This window comes from Lissotriton helveticus, chromosome 1_1 (genome assembly GCF_964261635.1).
Source record: "Lissotriton helveticus chromosome 1_1, aLisHel1.1, whole genome shotgun sequence".
NCBI lineage: Eukaryota > Metazoa > Chordata > Amphibia > Caudata > Salamandridae > Lissotriton > Lissotriton helveticus.
The window spans coordinates 1,127,287,748-1,127,313,057 of NC_136057.1; the positions used below are offsets into that span (position 1 = coordinate 1,127,287,748).

At 43.2% G+C, this 25,310-nt stretch overlaps 1 protein-coding gene across 1 annotated transcript in view; it reads left to right on the top strand.

Annotated features, from left to right (window-relative positions):
- Positions 1-25,310, top strand: part of OTOGL (otogelin like) — a 1,067,300-nt gene that overhangs the window by 233,304 nt on the left and 808,686 nt on the right. Inside the window, exons 16-17 of the mRNA XM_078649280.1 lie at positions 19,027-19,151; positions 20,133-20,342. Of these exons, the coding sequence (XP_078505406.1) occupies positions 19,027-19,151; positions 20,133-20,342 (335 nt within the window). The remainder of the gene's footprint in view (positions 1-19,026; positions 19,152-20,132; positions 20,343-25,310) is intronic.

A 25,310-nucleotide genomic window follows, 5' to 3' on the forward strand; every position in this document is an offset into this window, starting at 1 on the left:
CAATAGAAAAGCAGCCCTTTTTCTGTGCGTTTCAAAATAAACAAGGTAATGACAGCATGGTCAAGATTCAAGGAGCTTCAGGGTTGCTGGTAGTAACAACGCAATACCACACACCACCGCTGGCCTACTTCAGTCCCCAACCTATAAACCTTTAATGTGTCAAAGAACTCTGGCAGTGGTCACCCTTACATCAACCTCCACTACATGCCCAATAGTGCCCTGTAACAGCCAGTAACTCAATCAAAACCCTGCAGGATGTAGTAAAATATCCCAGCAAGATCTATCATGCAGAAAGTTCTCACACATATAGGGGTAGATGTACTAACATTTGACCCAGTGCGATGCGGCAAGACACCTTGCTGAACTTCGTCAAATGGAGAGAGCAAGAATGCACCATATCTACTAAGATATGGAACATTCCCGCTCTCTATCTGTGCTGGCGCTCTGACAACAGTCTAGAGCTAAAGCAGGTGCCCTTGCAGGTAGGGTTTTATGTGCAGGAAAGGATACCTTTCTGCACATAAACTATCCTCTGGGGCTTTTTCATCTTTCTATGTTAGTTTCAGAATGTAGCACACTAAGAAAGAGGAGATATTAAGAAGAACTTTGATGGAAGACATTAGGAAAAGTTTGGGGGAAAATAGGTGGCCAGTTCACACAAGTGTGCATCTTGAGTCACATTTCAGTCCATGTTAATCACACACTCATGGTGTGTAGGTTGCAAAAGAAAACTCTGCCATGCCATTTAATGCAAGGAGTCCAGTATAGGTTAAGAAGTGCCTGATCCATGCCAGATTGTCAGGGCACTGGCCTGTAATAAAAGTAGATAGACATAATCCTATTGGAACCTACATGGGTAATAACTGGTTATCCTGAATTTCTGGAATGGATCGGATCCTCTTAGACTTGCGTTGGACACCCTTGATTTAGTGCCTCACAGTTCGCACTAAACTCTAGCTACCTTTGTGCACCTTCTGCAGAGGAAGAGGGCTAGGTAAACAAACTGGTCTTCAAAGAGAACAGGACAGTCAGAATGCAAGCCAGGTCTACCCTCTATTCCTTTGAACTCTCCCTCCCCCACCGCCAAGCCACATGGGAGCTCCAGGAATGGAATTTGCAGAAGGTCTGGAAGGGGAGTTTTAAGGGAAATGAGCCACACAAGTAGGTTGGCTTAGCCAGATTTTAATCCCAAGAAGAAAGTTTTTCCATCTTACATTTTAAAGTAGTGTGCATTGAGGGACAAGAATATGACACATTTTGGAGGAAGCTGTCATACTTCAGGGTGGCACTCGGTATGCTATTGGTCAGGGGTGCCCCCTGCTTGTCGCCCACAGTACACTGGATAAATATGGGATAGCTGCTTATGAACTGCCTGAAACTACAAGAAGAAAAAAGACTGCCCTGCTGGTACCCTGGCCTGCACCAAGAGGACTGCACTCTGAATTACTCCACTTGCAGAACACTAAGGAACTACAGCCCTAAGGACTTTGCCTTGCTTCAAAAAGAGAAGGACTAGACTGCCTGAATCCAACAGATTAAAAGAGCTCCACCTGCACCATCTCCAGGTAGAAGAACCCAGCTGACTTCCTTCAGCTGGACTTTAACCCCTTCGATGCTCATGACGAGCTCAGCTCGTCATGAGGCACGGCGCTCGTCATGACCACACCCAGTTCTATTATTGCCCAGCACAGGAGAAGAATATCTCAAGCATCGATGAGGTTAAAGGATTTGTCAGGTACATTGTGGGAACTGTGGTCCCAACTTCCGAGGACCAACTCAGAGACTCTGGAATCTTGGAATTTGCTTGTGGACACTTTGCACCCTCAGAAGAAACTTCAGGAAGCACCTCCTGAAGTTTGGAGAATTCCATGAGAACTTTTAGGAAAGAAGTCTATAAGTGGACTACCGGTGGACGAGAGTCAAGCTGCCGACGTCGAACCGCGACTCGGCCTGGATTTTAGATCGTTCCGCTGAAAGCTCCGGACCTCAAGACTTCCTGGATTTCACTGAGGCCGTGTGCAAATCCAAGCCAACGTCGTTAATACAAATCCCATCCTGATGAAGTGTCCCGCTCGACGACGAGACAAAAAGCTCCAGAAAATTGACTGAATGCAAAGGTAAAAACTTGACCGGGCCTTACTGCTCAGAGTATCTGACTTGCACTCTATCGTGATCAGCCTCAAACTTTGACTTTGTCCCAGTCAAGCACAACCAGATGTCCTAATGTGGCGTAATTGTTTTTTATTTACAACAAGGGGTGGTGAGGGACAGAGTCTCTGAATTAAGCAGAATACTCTCACCCAGTCAAGAGATCAGGGCTAGATCCAACACCGTTTTTTAGCTCATTGCACCATCCCAGTTTCAGAACCTGGCTGTATGCAAATTAGTCTGTTCCTGTCCCAGTGCATGATGGGAACAGGGTAAACCAAACTACAAAAGCCAATTCTTACACTGGGAAGGAAACAAGCTTCCGGGGACCGGTTTCTGGCATTACAGCCGTCTTCGCCCCGGCTTGCTTGAATCCTGATGGTGCAATGAGCAAGGGACTCATGTCTGAGTATACCCTTCCACGCTTAGGGTGGACAAAATTATTTACAACAAGGGGTGGTGAGGGACAGAGTCTCTGAATTAAGCAGAATACTCTCACCCAGTCAAGAGATCAGGGCTAGATCCAACACCGTTTTTTAGCTCATTGCACCATCCCAGTTTCAGAACCTGGCTGTATGCAAATTAGTCTGTTCCTGTCCCAGTGCATGATGGGAACAGGGCAAACCAAACTACAAAAGCCAATTCTTACACTGGGAAGGAAACAAGCTTCCGGGGACCGGTTTCTGGCATTACAGCCGTCTTCGGCCCGGCTTGCTTGAATCCTGATGGTGCAATGAGCAAGGGACTCATGTCTGAGTATACCCTTCCACGCTTAGGGTGGACAAAATTATTTACAACAAGGGGTGGTGAGGGACAGAGTCTCTGAATTAAGCAGAATACTTTCACCCAGTCAAGAGATCAGGGCTAGATCCAACACCGTTTTTTAGCTCATTGCACCATCCCAGTTTCAGAACCTGGCTGTATGCAAATTAGTCTGTTCCTGTCCCAGTGCATGATGGGAACAGGGCAAACCAAACTACAAAATCCAATTCTTACACTGGGAAGGAAACAAGCTTCCGGGGACCGGTTTCTGGCATTACAGCCGTCTTCGGCCCGGCTTGCTTGAATCCTGATGGTGCAATGAGCAAGGGACTCATGTCTGAGTATACCCTTCCACGCTTAGGGTGGACAAAATTATTTACAACAAGGGGTGGTGAGGGACAGAGTCTCTGAATTAAGCAGAATACTCTCACCCAGTCAAGAGATCAGGGCTAGATCCAACACCGTTTTTTAGCTCAGTGTAAGAATTGGCTTTTGTAGTCTGGTCTGCCCTGTTCCCATGATGCACTGGGCCAGGGACAGACTAATTTGCATACAGCCAGGTTCTGAAACTGGGATGGTGCAATGAGCTAAAAAACGGTGTTGGATCTAGCCCTGATCTCTTGACTGGGTGAGAGTATTCTGCTTAATTCAGAGACTCTGTCCATCACCACCCCTTGTTGTAAATAATTTTGTCCACCCTAAGCATGGAAGGGTATACTCAGATGTGAGTCCCTTGCTCATTGCACCATCAGGATTCAAGCAAGCCGGGCCGAAGACGGCTGAAATGCCAGAAACCGGTCCCCGGAAGCTTGTTTCCTTCCCAGTGTAAGAATTGGCTTTTGTAGTCTGGTCTGCCCTGTTCCCATGATGCACTGGGCCAGGGACAGACTAATTTGCATACAGCCAGGTTCTGAAACTGGGATGGTGCAATGAGCTAAAAAACGGTGTTGGATCTAGCCCTGATCTCTTGACTGGGTGAGAGTATTCTGCTTAATTCAGAGACTCTGTCCATCACCACCCCTTGTTGTAAATAATTTTGTCCACCCTAAGCGTGGAAGGGTATACTCAGATGTGAGTCCCTTGCTCATTGCACCATCAGGATTCAAGCAAGCCGGGCCGAAGACGGCTGAAATGCCAGAAACCGGTCCCCGGAAGCTTGTTTCCTTCCCAGTGTAAGAATTGGCTTTTGTAGTCTGGTCTGCCCTGTTCCCATGATGCACTGGGCCAGGGACAGACTAATTTGCATACAGCCAGGTTCTGAAACTGGGATGGTGCAATGAGCTAAAAAACGGTGTTGGATCTAGCCCTGATCTCTTGACTGGGTGAGAGTATTCTGCTTAATTCAGAGACTCTGTCCATCACCACCCCTTGTTGTAAATAATTTTGTCCACCCTAAGCGTGGAAGGGTATACTCAGATGTGAGTCCCTTGCTCATTGCACCATCAGGATTCAAGCAAGCCGGGCCGAAGACGGCTGAAATGCCAGAAACCGGTCCCCGGAAGCTTGTTTCCTTCCCAGTGTAAGAATTGGCTTTTGTAGTCTGGTCTGCCCTGTTCCCATGATGCACTGGGCCAGGGACAGACTAATTTGCATACAGCCAGGTTCTGAAACTGGGATGGTGCAATGAGCTAAAAAACGGTGTTGGATCTAGCCCTGATCTCTTGACTGGGTGAGAGTATTCTGCTTAATTCAGAGACTCTGTCCATCACCACCCCTTGTTGTAAATAATTTTGTCCACCCTAAGCGTGGAAGGGTATACTCAGATGTGAGTCCCTTGCTCATTGCACCATCAGGATTCAAGCAAGCCGGGCCGAAGACGGCTGAAATGCCAGAAACCGGTCCCCGGAAGCTTGTTTCCTTCCCAGTGTAAGAATTGGCTTTTGTAGTCTGGTCTGCCCTGTTCCCATGATGCACTGGGCCAGGGACAGACTAATTTGCATACAGCCAGGTTCTGAAACTGGGATGGTGCAATGAGCTAAAAAACGGTGTTGGATCTAGCCCTGATCTCTTGACTGGGTGAGAGTATTCTGCTTAATTCAGAGACTCTGTCCATCACCACCCCTTGTTGTAAGTAATTGTTTTTTAAGCACTAAAAAGTGTTTATTCTTTAAAAATTTATATAGCCGGTTCTCTACATTGGATGTTTGTTGTTTTGGTGTCATTTTAATCATTCAAATATTTCCTGTTTTTATAAATTGATTGTGAATTTTATTGTGTGTTTTGTCTTACTTATTTAATGTATTGGCGTTTTTAAGTGTTTCCCATTTAGAAGCCAAAAAATCCATCTATCGGTAGAAGAAAACAAATTCTGAAATTCAACTCATGGAGTAGAAATGTGCTCTTTAACTAGTGTCTTCCCTTTCTATTTCTAACCGGATGTGATAAATGTTTGCCCAATTCACCTCAGTTTCTGCCTTATTTGTGTTGTGACTGGATATACGCAATAGTACGCCAATGGACCATGATCCATTAATCAATTGTCCCCTTGCTTAACAATTATAACAGAAATGGGTTAACAACAACATTAATAGTACATCCAAAAACACCCTGACATCAGATCCTAGAGCAGGAGCTGCGTAAGCACAGTGGAGTGCTGCCATAAACAACTCTCTGAGTGCCCACAATGCTGCTTCCTTTTAAATGACTTCTACAGTATACTCAAGGACAAATGCATTAATTTTTGGTACCACAAAGAGTATTTCAGCAACTGAATGTGATGCACTGTGTTGAGCGAGGGGAGTAAAAGAGCAGAGTAGAGCAATATTTATCAACAAGCATTGGCATTGCTCATAGTTCTCACCTTAGTGATCTGTTGACTTTGCTTTTTGCCGATGCTGTCCAACATCAGTAGGAAACTGTAATTTTAGTAGCATAAAAGTGCTTTTTGAACTGCAGAGCAGCCCAGAAGCAAATAGCAGAAGCCGGGTTCCCAAAAAACAAATACCATTATTAAAAACAGTTACATACTGCAAGGGTTTGAGGGGCAATAGAGAAGCGGTGCGGGGTGCTGTAGAAAGTGACGCTACAGGGTGTGGGCAGGGGGCAAAGGAGAAATGGAGTGGGGGTGAGGCTGGTCCAGAGAAGGGACAAAGAAAATAATAAAGCCAGAGGAGTGTGGGGCAAGCAATGGACATGCTCCAGGGAAGGGATGAGGGAGCACCATGGAGCACCCAAAAGACAGGGCAAGTTTTTGGGGGAGGGAAGGAACACATGAGCCAAAGAGCAAGAAAATGCATAGACTCTCATGGAGTGCTAAAAGAAAAATGAAAAACATAGTTCTCTAAATGTGAGCAATGGAAAGATACACGTCAGCCAGTAAATATTAGGTTAAAGAGGCTATGCTCTAGGAGAGGGGAAAATATAGGAAGAGGACAGCAAGCCATTGAATAAGAAAAGCAAATAACAGTGACAATAAAGCTAACCAATAGTAAGTAATGGGTGGGCTCTAAGCCTACTGTAACGTTTTGGTGCAGTCCACAGAAGGCTTTCGCCTATAGACAACTCACAGCTGTCTGGTAGGCAAGACCAAAAAATGGCCTCTCATGCCCTCTCATTCCCTGTACTGGTGCACACACAGGTGTCTAGCCCCACACACAATCTTTGCTCCATGATGCAGCGATATGTGTGATGTATAACATAAGGTAAGGTAAGGTATATTTTATTCTGCTTGATTAATTAAAACCATTGCTTACATAGTCATTAAAAGCAAACCAGTTGTGTTGGTATAAAATTTACTCAATAATAAATAGATGTTGTTATCTATATATATAAAAAATAAAGTATGTCTGTTTGTCCTTTATGCATTACTACACCATTCATCCGATCGGCATGAATCTTTGGGAAGTTGTTGAGTACACTCCCGCGAAGGTTTCTGGAAAAAAACAAAAAAAGTGTTAAAAGTTGTTGAGTACACTCCCGCGAAGGTTTCTGGTAAAAAAAATAAAAATTGTTAAATATCGGCCCCCCGGCACCCCAGGGCCCTCATAATCTTTCGAATACTGAACGTTTACAGTTTCCGGTGCGACTCGCTTTTGCAATGACCATCAACAAAGCACAAGGACAATTGCTGCAAGTGTGTGGACTAGATTTGGAGAATCCATGCTTCTCACATGGACAACTGTATGTGGTCAGCTCACGCGTCTGAAAACCTTCTGATTTATTCGTCTATGCACCAGACGGAAAAACAAAAAATATCGTGTATCCACAAGCACTCAAATAAAAAAACAGAATTAAAACAACACTTTGAAATGTTTTCCATATTAAAATGAATGAGTTTCAATAAAAATGACAAAATGTAAATTGAATGTTATCATAACAAGTTTCCTTAAATTTCCTTTCTTCTGAGATTGCAGCAACGCGCGACGGGTAAGCTAGTTATACATAAAACTATTAAGATTATAACATAAAAAGTCATTTCCTTAACAGTTGGTGCTCAGTCCAAAAGATAGTTTAGTAGAATTGACTATTTAAGTTCTCACTCTGCCAAAGTCTTTTACAAAGCTTTCACTCTGGATTATCTAGTTTTTCCTAAGAGTACGCTAAGCGTTAAAAATCGACCCAATCTGCAAACAGTTACTGGTTGTGCCTGTTTTTGGGTGACATAGAGCTGTTAAGGGTGTTCTCGAAGTTGTCTTGATGAACCATCTTGTGGGGCAGAGTTCACTGCCAATGATGTTAAGTTTTTAAGTATCAGTATAGTGAGATCAAGAAATTTTGTGAGGTGGCAATTTAGCTGGACTAAAGTTGGATTGAAGCACAGCACTACCGCCTGTCTGCATGACCTGACTCCGTGCTGGTTAAAAGATGGTTTTAGTAGAGTGCACCTTATATCCTTTAGTTTGCTGCAAATGCAAATAATGTGAATACGGGATTCTGTGCCACATGCACACAAGCAGCATTGTAGGTCTCCTCCTCTTTTTTCCCATGGTGGTAAAAACATGGGGATTAAGCCGATCTCAATCTCAATTAAAAAAAATGTCCTTTGTCACCCGCTTAGGTCCTGCCTTGAGGTAGGGTTGTGGTTTAAGAATGTCATCATTGTTTAGCACAGCCCAACCATGGGCTCTTTTTGATGATATTTTCTTGTCCTCCATGGCGTATATTAGTCTTGTGGTCTTTGTAACAATTTTTTTAAAAACTGAATAAGCAGTTGGGTGATTCCAAAGGTCTGTCAGGCCTAGGATCTTGAAGGATTCTTGGAGGTATTTGTTTGCTGGCGATTTTCCATTGCGAGACAACTCTACCCAGAGATGGTTATTCAAAGTCCTTTCTTCGGCTGTTTTGATCTTGTGCCAGCATTTGACGTAAGCTCCCATCCTTCATAGGGATTCCATTTGTGGCTTGAAGGAGTTGTGCTGATCTAAAAGGATGCCCAAGTACTTGTAGCTTGGTACACAATGTATTTGGTTACCTTCCAGGATCCAGCGGGATTTGTCTTCGGATGGTGATTTACTATCATGATTTTAGTTTTTTTAAGTTTATTGTCAAAGAGTTCTGTTCAGAATTTTTTTGAGTAACGTCCATGAGGTGCTGAATACCAATGGGGGCCTGACTAATCAGGACTAGGTCATCAGCGCATAACAGGTTTGTTAGTGTCATGTTTCCTAGCTTTGGTGCATGTGATGTACAGTTATTCAGTTCCATGGGTAGATCTACCAGAAAAAGGTTAAATAGTAGTGGAGCTAGTACGCATCCTTGTTTTAAACCCCTGTTGGTGGGGATTCTTCTTGAGAGGTGCGTCCCTGCACCTAACTTTATTCTTATCCACATATTGGTATGCAAAAGCCTGAGTTAATCTAGGAGGGTGGATGGTGTCCCCCACCTGTCCAGATTACGCCAGAGCTTCTTGCGGTCTATGTGATCAAAAGCTGTGGAGTAATCTATGAAGCAGAGATATATGGGGTACTTTCCCAGTTTTGCAGAGTCCATAAGCATGGTTAGGGCCATGATGTTTGTGATGGTACCTTGCCCTTTGCGGAAACCTGTTTGTGTTGCTGGGATGATATAGTTTGTGGTGGCCCAACAGGTCACATCATTTAAGATGATCCCGCATAGTACTTTGCCTCAGTGTCTATGAGGGCTATTAATCAATAATTGTTTGGATTGGACCTGTCTCCCTGTTTATATATTGGGCTAATAATTGAGCCTAGCCATGACTCTGGAATTTTGGTAGTCCCTAAGGCGTGTCTGAAGACTGGGACTAATACTTTGCTCCAAAGTTCGGGGTCAGATTTGTACAGCATTTGAGGGATGCCATTTGGGCAGAGGCCCCTGCCCGTCAGTCCCTAGCTATTTATTTTCGTATTGCCAATTCTGTTAGATCGTTCTGCTCTTCTGCTGTAGTTGGTGGGCAAATTAGGACTGGTAACAGATGCGGCTCCTTCTGCGTCAACATTGGTTTTCTGCTGGCCTCTTCATGTAGGCTATGTTGGTTATTGGTTAGGATGTCGAGCATAGGTTTTATAATGGAAGCATATTGTTGTAAATGGATGATACACAGGCCAGGTGTAAAAAACAGGATATTTTTATTGTAGCTTAGTTCCAGGATAGATGAGTAGAAGGATATAAGAAGATGAAGCGTAGCCCTACGAGGAGCAGCCTCCCTTCTGCTCAGCCTGCATTCACCAACTGACGCTCCACACTCACTCAGGCATCCAAACATTCTATAACAATAACAGACCTTGGGGCCTTATCTATTTAGTAGATTCCCCCCCCTTTTATTGAGTATCGTGAGTCCCCCTACCCGTGGTACCGCTGTGCTCTGACAAAGGTGCGGCCCCGCTTGGGCCCTACACCGAAACGCGCGTTGGCGCTTTCTCCGAGGGTGGCAGTTTTCCATCTGAATAAGACGCTTTGATCCATCTACGCACGCCCCCTTGTGCCTTTGTCATCTTAACCATATCCACTCTGGTTACAATTTTTGGCCTTGATGTACCTATTTGTGCAATGAGTGAAACCTTGTGTGAATGATTGTATACCTGGTAGAATTGAATGTGATTTGATGTGAATGTGGTACGGTTTGTGTGGGACTGCTAATTCTATTTATTGAAATTGTTGGCTTGATTTATATTTATTATGTATTTTCTATGAAAACCATAAAAAAAGGAAAAAAATATCTCTATCATTATGTACTGGATCAAACTCCTGATGAATAAAAAGAATTGAAAGACATTCATGTGTGTCTGGCTCCTACCCTAGAGTGTCACTCCTTATGTAAAAAATAGGATCCTTCTAAAAGGACCTTCATATATTGATTCGGCAGGGTCTTTTGCTCTTTTCTCTACCCAAACATTCTATGAAGTCATCACACATTCCAGCTGAGCAGTAGGGACGAGGCAAGTACCAGTACAAAATTCTACACCTCGACAAATTGTAAAACATTCCACACAGTGGATGTGTGCTGTAGAGTGCAGTACACATCCAATGTATGGAATATTTGGAGAAATAAGACATTTCTGAACGTTAAAATCTGCTTCAAGGAGGTGTTTATTTTATGCTAAGCCCAGTATATTTTAGTAGATCAGGCTTTGTGTTAAAAACTAGGAGGTTTTGCACTGTAATGCCCAACTTCCACCCAGGAAATGCTCCCTTGATGCAAAGTGGCGTAAAGCGCTATTTGTGTTGGAAAAAGGGTGCCTTTCCAACTCAAAAATAACTTTTGCGCTAGAAAGTAAATACCCTTGCCCTTTGTCTCTCAGGTAAGGCTAACTTATACATGTGATGGCTTAAGATCCCTCGCACCCAAAAGTAAGTCCTGTAAAGAATGTAGCGTCATGGACCCTGACTCTATTCCTAGGCATGTCTGTGCAGGGTGTGGCTAGATCCCCACCACTGAGTTGCTTTTCACCTGGCCCACCCTTTGTCTGTCCCCTTCACTTGTTGCTTTCAGAACTCTTGCCATGCTTTGTTACCTACTGCCAGTTTTCCTTTTTTCTCTGTCTGCATCTTTCTTTTTGACTCACTACATTCAACTTTCTCTGTCCCCCTCTCTCTCTGTTCCTTTATTGACTCTTGTCAAGTTTGAATGGTCTAGAACGTCTTTGTCTCCCTATAGTTTTCTTTCTCAATATGCCTCCCGCTTTCTCACTCACTCTCTCTGCCTTAGGAAGACCCTTCCTAATGTCTCCACTTTAGGAAGACATTAGAAAGAACCACAAGTCTAGGGAACATTTGGAAGAATATTGTGGTTGAAGGGTATTGAAAATTAGGATTTGAGGAAGTCATTAAATCACTTGTGCAGAATGATAAGTCCCTTTTCTTCAGTGAGAGAAGGGAAGAGCAGACTGTACCAACAGGTACAAGAGGATATTCAAGATACCACCTAGGCACATACAAGATTCTCAGTAATCAGGAGCGAGTGTACACAAGCAAAAAGTATGATGCTTGAGATTCAATACTCCATGGAAAAAATCTGAAATGCTAGAACTGACATCAAGATATTCTAGCAAGATTCCTAGAGGAGTAATCCCATTCAGGCAAAGAAATGCAGAAGTGAAGAGCTGACAGTCCTTGACATTTGATAGTCAAAAGGAAATTTCTTCTGGTGAGCACTTATTTTGAGCCACAACAAAGTGATGCGGTGTTGTTAGCAACCACTGCTGCCTAGAACCACTTCACCATCATCCGTTATATTGGATGGTATCTGGATGGCATTTGTGACATTCCTTTTGTTATTCTACCACTGTAGTATTTTCCCACCTTCTTGTGGCTCACACCTTACCATAGCACCATGTTGGAAATCACCGAGCCCCTGTCCAGTTTTTATGTAATGGTGAATACTGTGTGACATTGACGAAATGGAAAAAAGAACTGCTTTGGTGAGTTGGATGAGTAACGCACTTTTAATCGATTCCTATACCCACTTGCGGGCCATTTCAGGGGTCAACCTTTCTCTGCTGAACCTCACCTTTCAAACTGCAGTGAGGCTAGCGGGCTTCCAGGACCATAAAACGCCGTGAGGGGAACGGCCGCCGATCTACTCAACCGGGGCTAAACTACATCTCCCAGCAGCCCCAGTCACAGCCCAGGCGCCTGCCATTGGTGTCATCAGGCAGCGCCAAGGCTCTTCATAAGTGCAGCCGGTGCCCCACAGCGCGGGACGCGCTTTTTATCGATTCCTATACCCACTTGCTGGCCATTTCAGGGGTCAACCTTTCTCTGCTGAACCTCACCTTTCAAACTGCTGTGAGGCTAGCAGGCTTCCAGGACCATAAAACGGCGTGAGGGGAACGGCCGCCAATCTACTCAACCAGGGCTAAATTACATCTCCCAGCAGCCCCAGTCACAGCCCAGGCGCCTGCCATTGGTGTCATCAGGCAGCGCCAAGGCTCTTCATAAGTGCAGCCGGTGCCCCACAGCGTGGGACACGCGAGGGCGGCGCCGGGAAAAGCCCGGGACAAGGGAAGGGCGGGGCCGTCTGCGGCCGTCCGAGGCCGCAGGAGGCTGGGCTGGGCCACCCCTCGAACATTCAAGGAACTGTAAGCATACTCATAATTGGGACTTAATAGCACAAAGCTGGCATACAATTATTCAACTGTTTAATATTGTTTGTAATAGCGTGCATTAGAAGAACGAATGACAGCACGTTCCGGAAAAGGGAGACAGGCGGGGGTGGGGGGAGTGTTACGGGAACATTGGATAATTTCATAACTAGAGACACTAATGTTCTAGAGCATGAAATCGCCCTAACGGAGAAACGTCTCTCATTAGAACCACTTTATCTTAGACGATCATCAATGGGGGGAATACCGCCAGCAGTCACACCAGAGCAATTAAGGAAAAACGCTGGTGATAACATTGTGAGACATAGCGATGGTTGTCAGCGATTAGAAAAGACAAACTCACCTATGACAAATGCCTGTAGTCCCGTTGAAGTGATGATTGATTCTGGTGAGTTAGACTCTGTTAATATATCTACTGAAACTATACCACATTCTCTGACTAGATCAAAGTCTAAAAGTGTTTCTAACCCACAAAACATAAATGTAAAATCGATGCCAGTTACGGGATCTAACGTAAAAAGGAAACAGGGAGGGACTTCACAGAAGGCAAAGAAAGAGGAATTGAATAATAAGCAAAAAATAATTAAATGTACTGCAACACAGACCTCAATTTTACTAGAATCTGTTCCTTCAATGATTCCTAATCCTAATCCTCCACCAAAAATTGTGTCAATGGATGTGGTAGAACCCTGTATGCCCCCTCCGCAATTTGCAGAGGACTTTATGGGGAAGATTGAGCATTTGTTTAAATCACTAATGTTGCCCCTCCTTGAGAGGATAAAAATAATAGGCGACAAGCTATCAAAACTTGAACAAACAACTCTAGCTAATAACGAGATAGTGAGGAAATATGTTGAGTCCACCTCTACACTTGGTTTGAGGAATTTAACTGAGGACTCAGCAAAAATACCTGCTCCATTGCCCAATTCAACTGCGGTCAACCAATCCACGCAAATAATGAATGGAACCAGTCAGGATGTCATATCTATCTATAGAAAATAGGACTCCAAGCAAGCAAGGAGGGGAGATACAAGGGACAGGGAATGGGGGGATGGCAAAGACATCGACCGACATTGGGCAGCCTAGAAACGATGTTAAGGGAACCCAAGATAATGTAAAATATAAGAATATACTTTCACGTATTGATCAACCACCAGAGTCTTTCCCATACACCGTCGTTTTGACGGGGGTCCCCGAGCTGGACGAGGGCAAATCAGAAACTATCCTGAATTGAAAAAACAAAGTAACCTTCTGGTTGAATAAGTTTAGACCTATCCCGACCTTTATGCATGGCGAAATCGTGCATGTTCGTAGAATAAGCTGGGTGGGTCACAAACCGAAGGACCAACAAGGGGACTGTGTTATTGTCAACTTTAGGGACAGACGGGTGGTGAGATACATCTGTGGATGGAGCCAGCAAAGAGTAGGGAGTGGGATTCAAACTGTAGACCTAAGGTACTTCTATCCTCCATCTCCATTTGTCCCTGCAAATTCTCACTCCCTGTGGATGCGGGGAGGGGGCAGTAGGGAAGTACATAACAATCACTTTAATATTCCTACCTTTAACCGCTTTGATATCCTCTATGGTCACGAGGGACTTGATGGAGTGGATTGATGGTGGCGAGAAATTCTAGCTCGATTAATTTAGATTCTATATTATCAGGTATAACATCAGAAACTGAAATTGCCCCTGACAGAGAAATATGTTTAGAAATTCCAGTTATCTTAAGGTCTGGGGCTACTGAGCCCAATAGGTTGGCTACATCGGAGGTCAGTGGTATAGTGATGAATTCCCCAAGTGAAGAGCCTATTAATGTCAGTTGTAACTCGAGTATTATTAAGCAGTCCCACAGCAGCTAAAAAATGGGGAGTTGGTTAATTATGTTTTGGAATATTGCGGGTATAAAATCTAAGCTGTCTGATCAAACTTGGTTGAATCTTGTCAATGATTTTGATATAGTTAGCCAGCAAGAAACTTGGGCTAAGGAGGCGCACCATTTGGGTGGTTTTAAAACCTTCTTTTCCCCAGCCATAGGTTCAGCTTCTGGGAGAGCTAAAGGGGGGCTATGCACTTATGTATCGAACCTTTTTAAATGTGTTAAAATAGAGTTTTCCGCTAATAACGGATTTCATCATATGGTTAAGATACATATTAATAAAGTGCAGTGCCTGCTTTTTGTAAACTTTTATGATAACGCTTCGGTGGAGGTTTTGAATGATGTGTTAAAAGGACTGTGTGCAGATTTTAAAAACATGTCAGAAGGGAAAAGCAAGGACGTCTTTGCTGTCTGGGGAGGGGATTTCAATTGCTCACTATGTAAAGGAGGGGGGAACAGCCATGACAACGCGGGGATTACCACGCAATGCCATTACAACGCGGGGATTACAACGAAAGTCGTTACAACGACTTTCGCTGGAGGGCGCTGTTGGATAGGGAATAGTTTAGTTTTCTATCCAACACCTTCCCTACTGTCAACGTGGGCTGGAGTTGGAATAGAAAATTAAACTATTCCACTATCCAGCGCCCTCCAGCGAAAGTCTTTGCAACGACTTTCATTGTAATCCCCGCGTTGTAATGGCACGCGTGGTAATACCACGCGTTGTCATGACATACAACCTAAAGGAGGGGAACGAGGAGTATGCGGTATTTTGTTGGATAGAGAGACAAGCCTATCTCACTTCGATCATTCTGTATGTGGAAATCTTTTGAATGAAATTATGTTTTTATGTGACATGGGCGTTGCAAACAAAGCTTGCCGCCCCGAGGTCCTTTTTTGTCCCACATTTAATGGCCAGATACAGCAATCAGGTTATACATTTTAACTCGTTAGATACCGCACTAAGTGATCATTTCCCTCTAAGCATTGAAATTTCAAACTCCGATTATGAAATCGATAACGACAGCTTAACCAGAGAGGTTGTAGATGACATTGCTCTGAAGCGCCAAAATGGATACACTCTGAAATGGACTAAAGTGGTCACGGAAGATTTCCTTCAGAACTTAATTAGGAAGTGTGAATCCAGGTTTGACGTGTGTCTTGATGACAATGCTTCTGACTCAGCAGTTATTAATTTTTTTTTAAATATAACTTCTCACATTAAAACTAGCTTATGGGTCGGTAAGAAAAACCCGAAAGATGATGTAGCCAGCTGATTCGATAGGCCTGTACCAAGGCTTACACTAACCTTAAACATGCCTTAAATGACCCAGTACGGGACCAGAATTTAGTCAAAGAACAGCGAAGGGCTTACATAAATGCGTGGAAACAGAGAAAGGATACCCTGAAACGGGAAGCATGGGAATCCTTGTGCGAGGCGTCCCTGAGCAGAGACACTGTCGCCTTCTGGAAAGCAGTCAACGCACCCTTTTTTGAAGATAAAGTTAAGGCCAGAATTGAGATAGCCATCACTGACACCGAATGGCTAGAGCATTATGCAAATTTATACAGCGTGGCGACGCCCTTGGATCAGATTCCATCAGTAAATGTGGTGGACGAGGCAACTCTAAATGGTAAGAAAATAGATCTGTGTATTACCCTGAATGAAGTCGTCTCTGGTATAAAAGCTAGCCTTGGAGGGAAGGCTCCCGGTCCCGACGGGGTGCCAGTTGATCTGTATAAACATAACATGCCTTATGGGGTCCAATCCTCACGAAACATTTTAATGCATCCTGTTCGAAAGGATTGTTATCCTCTTGGTGTGATTCTATCATTGTACCTATATTTAAAAAGGGTGAAAGAGCAAGTTGTACTTGTTATCGCCCAATATCATTATTAGACTCTACCATCAAGATCTTTGGGCGCGTAATTTTAAATAGATTACAACTATGGGCAGAAGAACACTTAATAATAAGTGACCTTCAATACGGTTCCAGGAAACGCCATGGTACAATTGAACAGGGTCTTAACCTGCACATTATTTTAGAAAAATATACCACAGTAAGGAGAAATCGTATATTTTTAACCTTTGTCGATTTAACGTCGGCATTTGATTGTGTCACCCATAGTAAGCTATGGCTTATTTTAGAGCAATTGGGTGTGGAGGAGAATATAATTACTTTCCTCAGAGAACTATATATGGGAGCACGGGCCAGAGTTAGATTTGGTAGGAATGGTGAATGCACTAAGGCTATTAACATTGCAAGAGGAGTACGGCAAGGTTGCGTACTCGCTCCCTTCCTATTCACAATCTACATCAATGATTTGGAAAAAACATTACTCCGGGAGTGCAGGGACATGCCTTTGCTAGCTAAAAGATCGGTCCCTGCACTACTATACATGGATGATGCGGTTTTGATGGCCCGGACACCTTTGGCAATGCAAAGGATGATTACATCCTTTTCCAATTTTATTACCAATCTAGATTGAAGGATTCATTGCACAAAAACGTTTTGTATGAACTGTGGTCCCGGGGCACAAAACAAGAAGAAAATAATGTACAATAATTCTAAAAAATTGGAATTTACTCCAACTTTCCTGTACTTAGGTATATTGTTTGACCATACTGGCCTATGGAATACAACAATAAAGACACGGAGGTTGTTGTTTTGCAAATCCATAATGGCCCTTACAAACTTTGGCAGAAAAATGGGCAAAAAAACGCTTGGGGAACTTTTAATTGTATATAGAGCAACTTGTGTCGCAATTGTAACATATGGTGCAGGGATATGGGGGTACGCAAATGTCAAATCATTACAGATGGCAGATTTTTTTTTGTTGAGACATCTGTTAACAGTCCCAGATAGTGTGTCTACATATATCTGCCACTCGGAACTGGGCCAACCCTACATAGAGGATGTTATCAAAGTCCAACCAGTATTATTGTGGCATAGGGTCTGAACTACGGAGGAGTGTGCTTTTAATCAATTTATATTGAGAGATGCGATGAATCTAGATAACGCCAGAAAAATAAGATGGTTGGCATATGTAAAGATGTTTCTTACTGAAATAGGCCGTCGAGATTATTTTGATGAACCACTACTTCTGTCGCAGGTGTCAAGGAGAGAATTAAAAAAACTTTGTATGGCATACCTGGAGGATCAAAGATTATGTACTGAGTTGAGGAAAAGTACAGTGGTTGCGCACCAATTTATAATGATTACCTATGACACTCAGCCATATGTTAAATTGCACATGAAAGATTTTGAAAAGTTTTTATTGATTTGTTTTAGATTAAATATTTTATTTAGATTTCTCAGTTTCCCCAAAATGAACGATCGGACAAAGGAGCCCAGCAAATGCCCTTGTGATAAACTGTCTAACCAATCGGATATGCACATCTTACTATTTTGTAAGTTCTATGTTGTGCAGAGGAAAAGATGGATTGTGCCGCTATTGAAGATAATGGGTCTTAAGCAGTGTCGCCCTGCCTTTTTAGCTATCCAGAAATTAGATAACCTTTTAACTATTGCTTCCGTCTTTTCCTTTTTTTTCAAAAGTTTTTAGAGTACGAAAATCAATTCAGGCTCCACCGTAATTGTTTATTGTTTTTATTATGTGTAATGGTAATGATGACTGTGTATATATATTTGTCTGTAGTTTTTAACAAATGTGCTTTTATGGTTGTTATTCTTATTCAATAACCGAATAAAGATAAATTGAATTGATTTGAATTGAGTAAGAATGATAAGGTGTGAATATTCTTCTGAACATAAATGTGGTAGGTATATGTCCCATGCCCTCTTCCTGACCATCCTCCGGGTGGATTCCGTAAATGTAAATGTAAATGTAGTATACTTGTAAAGCGCACAGCTGCCCCAGCAACGGGGCGTCCCGGCGCTGTATAACTCTGGGGAACCCGTCCTGGCTTTCCCTGTGGGATGGTCCCTTGCTGGGAGTACCCAAGGTGGAGCCAGGCATCCCCGGAATTGGTGGGGCCGTTGTGGAGATTAGGCAAGCTAATGCCCAGAGTTGCCGAGTGGAACCCCTGATTAGAGTAAGCACCGAAGCGAGAATTATCGAGTCCGCTGACCAAGGTCCACGACCCTGCCGCGTCGGGAATTGAACCCTGGTCCCAGGCTGACTTCTGCTCTCAGGCCTGCCGCCTCTAACCAGTGAGCCACACTCCTCCACGTAGGTGTGGAATTTGTTGTTTGGACCCTCCATTGCATCTTAAGGAACGGAATGCTTGAGTAATTGGTGTGATTTCTTACTTTTGTCAAACGGTCTAGATTGTGGGTCAGCACCCTTGTTTTGCACTCTATTGGAGCCCTTTTAGTGCTGTACCTTTCTCTGGCGGCAGCTGGTAATGATGACAAAAGATATATTGTGTTTACGCTGGTATGGTTGTCTTCTCCTCCCACTGCAAACACTTAAATAAAGATGTTTAATAGCCGAAGTTTTATCCAGCACTCTAAAATAGTTGTGCTGAGTCTAGAAAAATTATCAGTCCTGGAAGCAAATATTTGGAGTTAATGCTTGATGAATATTTTCAGAAAGTAGAAAAGAAATTGGGTAGCACCACGAGGTGAGGGCTATCAAGGAGAAGGACCAGAGAGAGGCAACTGGGGGCTTCGCTGTTTTAAAAAGTTTTCAGGAATCGAGCTGTCTACTAGGTTCATGTTTATTATCTTAGTGGGCATGAAAATAAAAAAACACGTATTTGACTTTTATTGTAGGTCTCCAGCTGGAATGATTGAAGGGACCCCTCAGCTTCATGCCAATGCATGGAAGGTGTCCTCAGCATGTTCTAATCCGTTCTACATTCCTGTAATGGATCCTTGTGATACAAATCAACAAAATGGTAAATTCTCAGTTGACTTTGTGTGACATCGACTTGGTTTGTTAATAAATGTACATCTGAAATGAGTATTACAATGATAAAATAATATATATTGCCAGAGCTGGCATATCCCAAAGTGCAGAGGGAGAAGACGTTATGAACCTTCAAACCATATTTTCTGTATCAGCTAAAGCGACCATGTTTCATAAAGTAGCAGGGCCAGCCAGATCACAGGATTTTTCAGCTTTGTCTAGGTGTTGTTAGGCTTGTTAGAAAGGACAGTTACAGTGCTAAATTTGTGCCAACACTTATTTTTATTTAACATACTAATCCAGAGCAAGAGTTAGAGAAAACACAAAAAGGGGAAACAAGTAGGAAGAGAAAGATGAAAAACAGTGACAAGGGGGAAGGCAGGGATGAAAAAAAATCTGGTAAAGTGAGATGAAGCGCCAGGAAGCGTCTGGTGCTGTATTAAAGAGGATTCAGGTGGAGTCAAGACTACGCAGCCTTGGTATCCATCACCCCTAACCTTTGTTATCACCAGTCAAGGGCTTTTAAGAAAACTTTGGAACCAGGCACTTAATAACAAATTAATAACTGGTGCACTGCAACCACTTTACTTAACATGACAGCTTTCAAAAGGTGGAATTCTCTAATTCGCTAAGTTGGGTCACTGACCACCACTATAATCAGGCTGGTCCTGGCAACTAAGACATAGACCCTGTGGCTACATTTATGTGCATTCCTGTCTTTAGTATCAGCAGTTTACAAACACATACTGATAGGGAGGGAGAGTTGCTCCTCTTTTGGAGTGTATGTCCGTCCAAGGAGACCGTAGATGCACAATTAAGCAGTATTCACTTGCACTGTTATGAATGGTGTGCCTTATACCATAGCACTTATTACAGAGAACCGGCATTTGAAGGATTCAACGAAAACACGTTGTTTATCAAAGATATTAATTGTCTTACAACTATATTTTCTAAACTTATGTTTTCATAGTTGGCTATGCGGCTCATTGTGAATTAATCAATCAAGACCTCTTTGCACCTTGCCACGCCTACGTCAGTCCTGGTTTATATTTCCAGCTCTGCCGCTTCGATGCTTGCAAATGTGGAAGCAGTTGTCTGTGCAATGCACTTGCTCATTATACCTACATCTGCGGGAAGCATGGAATTGCTATCGACTTCAGATCTCACGTTTCATACTGTGGTGAGTAAAGTCTCCGGCAAATTCTAGTACATCATGTGCTTTAAATGGCATTGCATTTTATATTCTTATAATAATACAGTTTTTTAGTTGCCATCCAAGAGGGGTGATATGTTGGCAAAGGATATGCTGGAAAGATCTTGCACTTTTGCTTAGGTTTTATTGGCATTGCGTTGGAGTTCAGCAAACTATATATCTTTTTAGGTATTGCGGTGGGAGTTATGCCTACATGGTTGCATCCATGTATGGATTAAGGAGCTAGCTAAAGCCTAGTCAACCTTTTAGAGGCTTCATACCTTGGGCTGGCACTAAAGAAAACCAAAGTTCATTCTGCACGTTGTGGTCCTCACCACCCCCATCTCTAAAATGTCATGTGGACTTTATCTTCATTCTTCTACTCATCATGTTCAAGGAAACTAATTTTGAGCTGACGTTTACTTTCTCTATACTTCTGTTTTATGGGTATGCCCAGATTGGTAACTCTTGCTTTTTGGTCGAGCCTAGCACAGCACGCATGGGCTGCTCTAGGATATGACCTTTAGAAATTTGTCTGCACTTTTCAAGCAGTCATGCTTGTGGTGGCATCCACCGTGCGGGAGCGAGCAGCGGCACACAGGGGCCATCTGTTTTCAATTAGCGTGGCCGGGCGCGCTTGTTTTAAGAATGCAAGCGATAGTTGCCATATTTGGGAGTGCTTGATGAAAGAGCTTCCTGTAAAACATCGAGGTTTATGTAGTATTTTTTCAGCATTGAAATGAGCTGTGGTCGCTTTGGACTAACCTATAGGAAAACGTTGTTGTTATATCTGCCAGTTGACAAAAAGATCATTGTGTGCCAAACAAATGTGACTGACTTCTGCCCAACCCTCCTGGCCTTACAGAGGCAACTCACAGTTTTATGTTGGTCGAGTCCAGCTTTGAAGACCCAAACTGGTAACAATGTGCACATCATATTGTATGGGGCATTTGTTAAACGGGGTGCCCTGAGTGGCCGTTCCATAGCAGACCCCTGCAGCTAAAAGCTGATCCACAAACAAACATTGCACAACTGTTAGTGCAGGATTGGACGAGCAGCCTACTCGAGCTGTAGGCTGACTGTCTTTGCATAGACACTTCTCGTGTGTGCACTCATGTTGCATTTTCACATAGTTTCCAGTTGTTAGTCGGACTGGCTCAGCCTTTCTTCCTTCTGAGTTGGGTATTCCAATCCTTGGGCCTACATATCTCTGTTGCTCTAGCCTCGAGCCCACACATAGAGCGACCCCTGCAGGCCAAGACACACGGCTCTGCTAATGCACCTCTATTTCACCTCTGGGTCCAACACACATCTCTGTTACTCCAGCGCTGACATGCAACACCCTTGGTATGCAAGCACCCACAGCTGTCTTGATTCACCCCAATCCTAATCTGAAGCTCCCCTATTCATGTTTCAATACTCACTCTTATCTATTTTACCCAGGTGCCACTGGAATTATGCAATTATGTGGCAGCAGCTATTTTCACATAATTATGGGTTTGCCGCATTTACCACATAATCCACGATCTGCTGCATAAGCTCTCGATTTTAACAAATTAAACTTTGTATCTAGCTCAAATGGATGATAAGTTACAACAAATATGGTGACTTGGATTCCTGCAGACCGGAAGGCTTTGTGCAAAGGTTGACAGGTCATCTTTCAGTAGGGTATTGCTGTACTTGGTACTAGTAGGGTGATCTATTTTTCCTGACACTGTTATAGGTGTAAAAATGACAAAATAATGAAGTAAAACGATCAAAAAATGTGCCGCATTATGCTGCATAATTTGCCTTTTTCTGCTGCATAAGCATAGCCAATAGGTCTCGCATTTGCGACCTTATAAGTATTTAGTTATGCAGCACAATATCCTTGGTACAACAACATCAACTGTTGCATGGCTAAACACTTATAATGTCCCAAAGGTGAGACCTATTGGCTATGCCAATGCTTGTTGTATTTGCCTTTGGTTCATCACAGTGGAGTTGAACTACTCCTTCTCAGGTCTGAGCCCTGTTCCGATCTCTTTCAGTTTGTTTTTTTCTTTTGATATACTGTGGTGGCACACAGTTGTTGCCAGGTATCCCATTTTTATTCACCTAAACATGATTTTATTTTCGAATTTATCACATAAAACTAAATCTCTGACTCACAACTACTTGGTTTTCTTGAATGATGTTACCCTCGGGCACAGAATTTGCTTTCAATGGCATGTCATAGGTTGGGTTATATGCATTTGTAAGGGCCCCAGGAAAATCATAAGCTGCTGGCCCCAATTGTAACAGCAGGGGTGTTTCGCTTCTAGTGTCCTGGGTTCCACGAACTGTGGAACACCTGAACTAAGAATCAAGAACCTTTTTTAGAGAACTAATCTGATTAAACTGTGTTGAATTGTTTGATTCACTTACGAAATCTGTGTAAATATTGACATTTTCCAAAGACACTATTGTGGACAGAGATTCTGGATGTAGCGGGGGATGAGCAGAGTTTAAGATACTAGCAGAAGGAGAGCTCAACAGCACAATCACAGACATGGCGGGCTTTAGTACTGCTGGTGCCTGATGCAACACATTTATTGGGCGTCGCTCCCCCCGAAAACGCCCCCCCCCCCCCCCGCCAAAAGACCTTCTTCTCCACGGATTGCTTCACTACCACTCTCCAACAGTGCCCATCATCTCCTCATAGCTGACTCTCTCACATGCATTTCGTATGTTTTATAGCGTTACTCGAACCAGTGTAGGGTGTCAGAGCACCTTTGTGTGTCAATTAGTCTACAGGAAATGTTACATAAAACAATGAGGATTACAAGGTGTAGGAAACACGGCATCCAACAGCCAGCCTTTTTTAAGAGTGTTTGGCCTGGAGAAGCACAAACTCAGGATTTAAAACGCACCTCAGTGGTTGGGGTTGGCATACAAATAAGAATGTCTTTCAACCTAATCGAGCCCTTTTTCGCAACAGTAGGATAATGAGACTGAGGAAAAAACATAATGTTCTAACCTATACTCTTCTTAAGTCACTGCGTTATATTGGGATTCTAACTTATAAATGCAAGTAACAAAATGATTACTGTGACAAAAGCAGGAACCCACTGAGCTATCAACAATAACATCCAGTTTCCTGATCTGCAGGGTGCACGTTCTTTAGGCATAATAACCCTCTGCACTACTTTATGATGATCAGCATGCACCTTAATTACAAGCGTTTTCTTGACATATTTATTGTTGCCTGAAAAACAGTGGTCATTCAAGAAACTCTGCTGCAATTACTTTTAAATCCATGCTATTTCTAAACATAACGCCCCAAGGTCAGCACAACATGCAGTCCACCGGTAGCACCGCCCTAGAGCCGGTCCTGAATCCATCTAGAAGCGGTGCTCCTTCTTCGGATATTACTTGCGCTCTTATTTTGGTACTGTCTCTCCGATTGGTGCTATGTTTTGAGACATTTCGTGAGTTGGCTGACTGGCATGATCAAGAGTACTTGAGGCACATAGCAGGGAGTTTAACAGTTTCACTGAGCGCTTCGATTTGGAAATATTTCTGTGTTTAGCTTCCAGTGCTTAAATTGAACTTTACATTCACACTCCTTTAATCTTGGATTTCTGTTTCGTGGAGTTTGAGGCATTTTGTAATGTAATCTCTTGGGCTTTGCTTCGTACATTAAAGGCATTCTGGGACTTCCGTTAAGAAAAATAAAGACTATGGACCAGAGAGCCTTTGATTGTTGCCATAACTGAGTCTCTTATTCATTGATTCTTTGCATTTAATTTAGCTCTTGTCTTTTCTGTGTTGCACCGTCCCTGACAGCCTTCTTCTTACAAGAGAAATCAATAGAGCTGTTCAGGGTATTCAGGGGTTTAGTCGACAATATACGTAACATATACATTCCTGTGGTAGAAGGAGGGACAACAAATAGTTGGGGCCTCCTAGTGAAGAGTTATTTACATTTTTTGCAGTATAGATTCAAACAGTTTTGATCATCCCTATAACCCACGAGCTTCAGGCCATGTCCTTGGGTACTCCAGACTATCAAGTCTCAATTTTGAGCTAAAACATTGCTGTGATTTTAAAATCACGTCCCCTAGGCTGCCAGACATAGCAGGCTATCTCTTTGACTGGACCAGTGGTGCTGGGGGCAACCCATTGATCCTCAGCAGAGATCAGCAGTCGGGGGTTTCCTCTGGTGGAGAACACTCAACACAGTCTGCGAGAGGTCTCCTCAAAATTGCAGTACGGAGCAAAAGCCTGACTGGCACAGGACTACCCCTCACCCTTGTTGCATTTCCATTTGGGGTGATATAAGCCTGTGAAGGTCTGGATAAGGGTCCACAATTCGAATCGCAGGTGCAAATGAAGTGGATGCTATGAAAATGGCAAAGCAATTGTTGGAAAAGGCCCTCTCTGCAGGGACACCCCAAAACATTGTGCCTTCCTCCTCTCCTTTATGCTGAATTCGTTTTTGTTGGCATGAAGACACTGAGCACTTTACCACTGCTAGCCAGTGCGAACGTGCATGTACTCTATCCTCTAAATATGGTTTAATTGGCAGATACCTAATTGATATATTTAATTTACTGTATGTCCCTTGTAGATTTTTGTACCATATACCCACAGCCTATAAATTAAACGCTACCAGTGGGCCTGCAGCACTTTTTGTGCCACCCACTTAAGCAGTACTCTAAAACATGTCCCGCACCTACCATTGCCGCCTTAATGCAGTGCTACACTGCCATGTCGACTTGGCATTTAAAAGTGTAAGTCCAGGTAAGTCGACATGCTTATCTTCAACATTGACGCATCGCTTAGGCTGCATCCCTCTTGTCGACGCAACCCGGACTAAGGTTCTTTTGCTCAGCGGGCCCTGAACATTTGACTTTGTCCCAGTCCAGTGCAACCAGGCGTTCCTTGTTGATGCTTAGTACATTTTGGCACTATTTTCACTTATTTCTTTAAAAT